The sequence below is a fragment of the Protomyctophum bolini genome, assembly GCF_963924005.1.
Source record: "Protomyctophum bolini genome assembly, chromosome: 4".
Taxonomy (NCBI): domain Eukaryota; kingdom Metazoa; phylum Chordata; class Actinopteri; order Myctophiformes; family Myctophidae; genus Protomyctophum; species Protomyctophum bolini.
In genome coordinates this window covers 51,480,614-51,488,113 of record NC_137865.1, presented here as the reverse complement: position 1 = coordinate 51,488,113, position 7,500 = coordinate 51,480,614, and the positions used below count along the sequence as shown (strand labels likewise).

The 7,500-nt window shown below is 45.7% G+C and overlaps 1 protein-coding gene across 1 annotated transcript in view; it reads left to right on the top strand.

The window, feature by feature from the left end:
- Window positions 1–7,500, top strand: part of lrrk2 (leucine-rich repeat kinase 2) — a 121,430-nt gene that overhangs the window by 27,546 nt on the left and 86,384 nt on the right. The window contains exons 9-11 of the mRNA XM_080760851.1: window positions 2,752–2,930; window positions 4,683–4,762; window positions 6,853–6,959. Coding sequence (XP_080616977.1) covers window positions 2,752–2,930; window positions 4,683–4,762; window positions 6,853–6,959 — 366 coding nt within the window. The remainder of the gene's footprint in view (window positions 1–2,751; window positions 2,931–4,682; window positions 4,763–6,852; window positions 6,960–7,500) is intronic.

Genomic DNA, 7,500 nt, shown 5'->3' with positions numbered 1-7,500 from the left:
TAGTTTATGGCTGCTCCAACATTAGAGATGAACCTGTGTAGTTTATGGCTGCTCCAACAGTAGAGATGAACCTGTGTAGTTTATGGCTGCTCCAACAGTATAGAGATGAACCTGTGTAGTTTATGGCTGCTCCAACAGTAGTAGAGATGAACCTGTGTAGTTTATGGCTGCTCCAACAGTAGAGATGAACCTGTGTAGTTTATGGCTGCTCCAACAGTAGTAGAGATGAACCTGTGTAGTTTATGGCTGCCCCAACAGTAGATATGAACCTGTGTAGTTTATGGCTTCTCCAACAGTAGAAATGAACCTGTGTAGTTTATGGCTGCTCCAACAATAGTAGAGATGAACCTGTGTAGTTTATGGCTGCTCCAACAGTAGTAGAGATGAACCTGTGTAGTTTATGGCTGCTCCAACAGTATAGAGATGAACCTGTGTAGTTTATGGCTGCTCCAACAGTAGTAGAGATGAACCTGTGTAGTTTATGGCTGCTCCAACATTAGAGATGAACCTGTGTAGTTTATGGCTGCTCCAACAGTAGAGATGAACCTGTGTAGTTTATGGCTGCTCCAACAGTAGTAGAGATGAACCTGTGTAGTTTATGGCTGCTCCAACAGTAGAGATGAACCTGTGTAGTTTATGACTGCTCCAACAGTAGAGATGAACCTGTGTAGTTTATGGCTGCTCCAACAGTAGAGATGAACTTGTGTAGTTTATGGCTGCTCAAACAGTAGAGATGAACTTGTGTAGTTTATGGCTGCTCCAACAGTAGAGATGAACCTGTGTAGTTTATGGCTGCTCCAACAGTAGAGATGAACCTGTGTAGTTTATGGCTGCTCCAACAGTAGTAGAGATGAACCTGTGTAGTTTATGGCTGCTCCAACAGTATAGAGATGAACCTGTGTAGTTTATGGCTGCTCCAACAGTAGTAGAGATGAACCTGTGTAGTTTATGGCTGGTTAACAGTAGAGATGAACCTGTGTAGTTTATGGCTGCTCCAACAGTAGTAGAGATTAACCTGTGTAGTTTATGGCTGCTCCAACAGTAGATATGAACCTGTGTAGTTTATGGCTGCTCCAACAGTAGAGATGAACCTGTGTAGTTTATGGCTGCTCCAACAATAGTAGAGATGAACCTGTGTAGTTTATGGCTGCTCCAACAGTAGTAGAGATGAACCTGTGTAGTTTATGGCTGCTCCAACAGTATAGAGATGAACCTGTGTAGTTTATGGCTGCTCCAACAGTAGTAGAGATGAACCTGTGTAGTTTATGGCTGCTCCAACATTAGAGATGAACCTGTGTAGTTTATGGCTGCTCCAACAGTAGAGATGAACCTGTGTAGTTTATGGCTGCTCCAACAGTAGTAGAGATAAACTTGTGTAGTTTATGGCTGCTCCAACAGTAGAGATGAACCTGTGTAGTTTATGGCTGCTCCAACAGTAGAGATGAACTTGTGTAGTTTATGGCTGCTCAAACAGTAGAGATGAACTTGTGTAGTTTATGGCTGCTCCAACAGTAGAGATGAACCTGTGTAGTTTATGGCTGCTCCAACAGTAGAGATGAACCTGTGTAGTTTATGGCTGCTCCAACAGTAGTAGAGATGAACCTGTGTAGTTTATGGCTGCTCCAACAGTAGTAGAGATGAACCCGTGTAGTTTATGGCTGCTCCAACAGTAGAGATGAACCTGTGTAGTTTATGGCTGCTCCAACAGTAGTAGAGATGAACCTGTGTAGTTTATGGCTGCTCGAACAGTAGATATGAACCTGTGTAGTTTATGGCTGCTCCAACAGTAGAGATGAACCTGTGTAGTTTATGGCTGCTCCAACAGTAGTAGAGATGAACCTGTGTTGTTTATGGCTGCTCCAACAGTATAGAGATGAACCTGTGTAGTTTATGGCTGCTCCAACAGTATAGAGATGAACCTGTGTAGTTTATGGCTGCTTCAACAGTAGTAGAGATGAACCTGTGTAGTTTATGGCTGCTCCAACGGTAGATATGAACCTGTGTAGTTTATGGCTGCTCCGACAGTAGGGATGAACCTGTGTAGTTTATGGCTGCTCCGACAGTAGAGATGAACCTGTGCAGTTTATGGCTGCTCCAACAGTAGAGATGAACCTGTGTAGTTTATGGCTGCTCCAACAGTAGAGATGAACCTGTGTAGTTTATGGCTGCTCCAACAGTAGTAGAGATGAACCTGTGTAGTTTATGGCTGCTCGAACAGTAGAGATGAACCTGTGTAGTTTATGGCTGCTCCAATGGCAACATTCAAGGCTGTTGTACTTTATACCTCTTTAATGCTTAGTATGACGTATAAAGTACTTGTGTCTTGTGTTCCTATAAAACAGAAAGATTGGGTATTGGGTAAGACTGGCGTTATGTATCTTTCAAGAGCTTTCACTGCGTCGTCTCAACCATTACTCAATGGCTCTGGTCTCAACCATTACTCAATGGCTCTGGTCTCAACCATTACTCAATGGCTCTGGTCTCAACCATTACTCTATGGCTCTGGTCTCAGCCATTACTCAATGGCTCTGGTCTCAGCCATTACTCAATGGCTCTGGTCTCAGCCATTACTCAATGGCTCTGGTCTCAGCCATTACTCAATGGCTCTGGTCTCAGCCACCGCGGTGGATATTTTGACATTCCGTTTTTTCTTTTTTTTTTTAAATGTTGCCACAACTGTTGGAGCAGCCATAAACTCTCTCTATCTCTCTCTCTCTCTCTCTCTCTCTCTCTCTCTCTCTCCCCACACAGCTGAGACCATCGTGCAGAGCAAGGCGGTGTCATCCCGGTGTCTGGAGGACGGGGAGGAGGAGGAGAACAGGGGGCGGGGTCTGGAGGAGGAGGAGGAGGAGGAGGAGGGGCTGGGTCTGGAGTGGATGGAGGTCTGCTGTACCGCCCTGGAGGTCCACGCTGCAGAGCCTAGTGTCCAGGTCAGAATGACCCCTAGAATGACCCCCATGACCCCTAGAATGACCTCCGTGTGGAGCCTAGTGTCCAGGTCAGAATGACCTCCGTGTAGAGCCTAGTGTCCAGGTCAGAATGACCTCCTAGAGCCTAGTGTCCAGGTCAGACTGACCTCCATGCAGAGCCTAGTGTCCAGGTCAGAATGACCTCCATGTAGAGCCTAGTGTCCAGGTCAGAATGACCTCCATGTAGAGCCTAGTGTCCAGGTCAGAATGACCTCCATGTAGAGCCTAGTGTCCAGGTCAGAATGACCTCCATGTAGAGCCTAGTGTCCAGGTCAGAATGACCTCCATGTAGAGCCTAGTGTCCAGGTCAGAATGACCTCCGTGTGGAGCCTAGTGTCCAGGTCAGAATGACCTCCATGTAGAGCCTAGTGTCCAGGTCAGAATGACCTCCATGTAGAGCCTAGTGTCCAGGTCAGAATGACCTCCGTGTGGAGCCTAGTGTCCAGGTCAGAATGACCTCCGTGTGGAGCCTAGTGTCCAGGTCAGAATGACCTCCGTGTGGAGCCTAGTGTCCAGGTCAGAATGACCTCCTAGAGCCTAGTGTCCAGGTCAGAATGACCTCCATGTAGAGCCTAGTGTCCAGGTCAGAATGACCTCCATGTACAGCCTAGTGTCCAGGTCAGAATGACCTCCATGTACAGCCTAGTGTCCAGGTCAGAATGACCTCCATGTAGAGCCTAGTGTCCAGGTCAGAATGACCCCTAGAATGACCCCCATGACCCCTAGAATGACCTCCATGCAGAGCCTAGTGTCCAGGTCAGAATGACCCCTAGAATGACCCCCATGACCCCTAGAATGACCTCCGTGTGGAGCCTAGTGTCCAGGTCAGAATGACCTCCATGTAGAGCCTAGTGTCCAGGTCAGAATGACCTCCATGTAAAGCCTATAGTGTCCAGGTCAGGGGGCAGCATGCTGGGTTAGGGTTAACCTTTATGTGTTGTATTCATTCCCTCCACCAGGAGGCAGCATGCTGGGTTAGGGTTAACCTTTATGTGTTGTATTCATTCCCTCCACCAGGAGGCAGCATGCTGGCTTAGGGTTAACCTTTATGTGTTGTATTCATTCCCTCCACCAGGAGGCAGCATGCTGGCTTAGGGTTAACCTTTATGTGTTGTATTCATTCCCTCCACCAGGAGGCAGCATGCTGGGTTAGGGTTAACCTTTATGTGTTGTATTCATTCCCTCCACCAGGAGGCAGCATGCTGGGTTAGGGTTAACCTTTATGTGTTGTATTCATTCCCTCCACCAGGAGGCAGCATGCTGGCTTAGGGTTAACCTTTATGTGTTGTATTCATTCCCTCCACCAGGAGGCAGCATGCTGGCTTAGGGTTAACCTGTATGTGTTGTATTCATTCCCTCCACCAGGAGGCAGCATGCTGGCTTAGGGTTAACCTTTATGTGTTGTATTCATTCCCTCCACCAGGAGGCAGCATGCTGGCTTAGGGTTAACCTTTATGTGTTGTATTCATTCCCTCCACCAGGAGGCAGCATGCTGGCTTAGGGTTAACCTTTATGTGTTGTATTCATTCCCTCCACCAGGAGGCAGCATGCTGGGTTAGGGTTAACCTTTATGTGTTGTATTCATTCCCTCCACCAGGAGGCAGCATGCTGGCTTAGGGTTAACCTGTATGTGTTGTATTCATTCCCTCCACCAGGAGGCAGCATGCTGGGTTAGGGTTAACCTTTATGTGTTGTATTCATTCCCTCCACCAGGAGGCAGCATGCTGGGCCATTCACAGCCTGCTGTTACACGGAGGAGACGGAAGGAGCCAATCAGAGGGCCAGGAGGAAAGGTAGGAGGTCGACAGCAGTGTTGTTTTCGTCGACTAAAACCAAGACGACTACCTTTTTCCACTGACGAAAACTAAATGGAAACTAAATTAAAACTAAGCTATGACGACTAAAACTAAGACTAAATATACTGAACTAAATGAAAACTAAGCTATGACGACTAAAACTAAGACTAAATATACTGCCGATTTCGTCAACAAAGGAAAACTAAAATGTTAGGAAGGGACTAGAGATCCAGTATGAGTCATTTTAGCAGATTTAGCAGACATACAAGCACGTATGAGCTTGTAGATCTGCTATTTTTCAATAGCTCAAGTATAACATGATGCTTAGTTAAAACACCGAAATGGGTTCCTCGACGACGCGTCCAAAATAGTCGGCTTTAAAAGTTTCTAACAAACAAACACAAAGATGTGATTTTTAATAACAGGCAGCGTACTACAGCGAGATCAAAGAACAAACGCCCCTTTGAAGGCAAACGATACTAATAAGTGTTGGTCCCTTAACCCATTCTGAACGGGAACCCCTTTTGGTGTTAGCATCGTGTTATGCTTTAGCTATTGAAAAACAGCAGATCTACAAGCTCATAGCGCGCCACCGAGTGGCGCGCTACGAGCTTGTAGGTCTGCTATTTTTTGAAAAATCGAAGAACGACTGACATTTTTTTAGAATCTGATCTCAGGTCAGAATGAGGTTAATCAGACCCAGTGTGTGTCCAGTGGAAACCTCGTATGAATATGATCTCAGGTCAGAATGAGGTTAATCAGACCCAGTGTGTGTCCAGTGGAAGGAAACCTCGTATGAATCTGATCTCAGGTCAGAATGGGTTAAGTGAGTGTTTTAATGCAGGCATCCGGTGAGGAAACCACTCATTGGGATTCCTAAATGACAACAATGTGCACAAAGTCACTTACAATTTACAACGTAGGCATTTAGCAGACGCTCTTGATCCAGAGCGACTTACATTAAGCAAAAGCATGGCATACATCACATATATAAAAAAGTAGTTGTCGAGAATCATGTATAAACTAAGAACGTAACAGTGGAGTATCTATGTTGTCAACTATACACTATACTATATTATGTATTATACAATATACATGTGTACTATAAAGTGCTATGACTACATGAAATGCAATTCTAGTGCTGTCTACGTAACGAGCTATAAGTCTGTTTAAAATACTATCTACTGTAAGTCTACGTAAAGTGCTATCTAATGGGCTAGGCTAGGGCAAGTGCTACGGGCCATGGTGGAGTCTGAAGAGGTGGGTTTTCAGACTATATCTATACATATATCATCTATATATCTAGATATAGATATAGTCCCCCAGAAGCAAAGATTTGAGTTGAAAAAACGTTTGCCGTGAAAGCATATAATTATTCAAAGATTTGCGCCACATTTTCACGATTTTTCAAAAGATAGCAGACTCTGTAGATCTGCTATTTTTCAACGGCTACAGTTTAAAACCATGGTAAAAGAAAGCGACACAGAAGATATGTGTTGTTTTACACATTTTTATATCGATTTTTTTTTTAATTATTATTTACTATAGTCCTACTAGACCCCAAGAAATTACATCTGGCCACAAAAGATCACAGGATCTACTGAATGTGAAGGTAGCCTACTGGGAGGAAGCCACACTGTGTGTCAAAGGCTCAATATGTCAGTTTGACACATTCAGTAGATCCTGTGATCTTTTGTGGCCAAATGTAATTTCATGGGGTCTATTATGACTATAATAAAATAATAATTTGCTATAACATTTAGTAAAACAATACATATTTAGCCCCATGCTCGAATGCCCCCCCCCCCTGTTAAAAACAGCTAAAATCCCTTAAATGAAAGAAAGTAGCAAATGGGAAAAAAAAGTAACACTCATCTTCTACTTTCTCTAATAACAACCTAAAACATGAACCTTGGTTGAAAAAAAACTAAAGTTGTCCTTTTAATTAAGGGAGCTTATTTTAGCAGTGGGGGCGTCATAATTGAGTTTTAGTTTACTGAGTGGTGGGTGTGTGTGTGTGTGTGTGTGTGTGTGTGTGTGTGTGTGTGTGTGTGTGTGTGTGTGTGTGTGTGTGTGTGTGTTCTCAGAGCTCCCGTCCACAGGCAGCTGATGGCGGCCATGTTGCTCCACTCCTCGTCTCCCAGAGTGTTCAGCGCTGCGTCCAGCGCCTTGTCCACGCTCCTCACACACAACCGTAAGTCCATAGAGCCCTGTCCACGCTCCTCACACACAACCGTAAGTCTATAGAGCCTTGTGCACGCTCCTCACACACAACCGTAAGTCCAGCGCCTTGTCCACGCTCATCACACACAACCGTAAGTCCAGAGCCCTGTCCACGCTCCTCACACACAACCGTAAGTCTATAGAGCCTTGTGCACGCTCACCACACACAACCGTAAGTCCAGAGCCCTGTGCACGCTCCTCACACACAACCGTAAGTCCAGCGCCTTGTGCACGCTCACCACACACAACCGTAAGTCCAGAGCCCTGTGCACGCTCCTCACACACAACCGTAAGTCCAGCGCCTTGTGCACGCTCACCACACACAACAGTAAGTCCAGAGCCCTGTGCACGCTCCTCACACACAACCGTAAGTCCAGCGCCTTGTCCACGCTCCTCACACACAACCGTAAGTCCAGAGCCCTGTGCACGCTCATCACACACAACCGTAAGTCTATAGAGCCTTGTGCACGCTCACCACACACAACCGTAAGTCTATAGAGCCTTGTGCACGC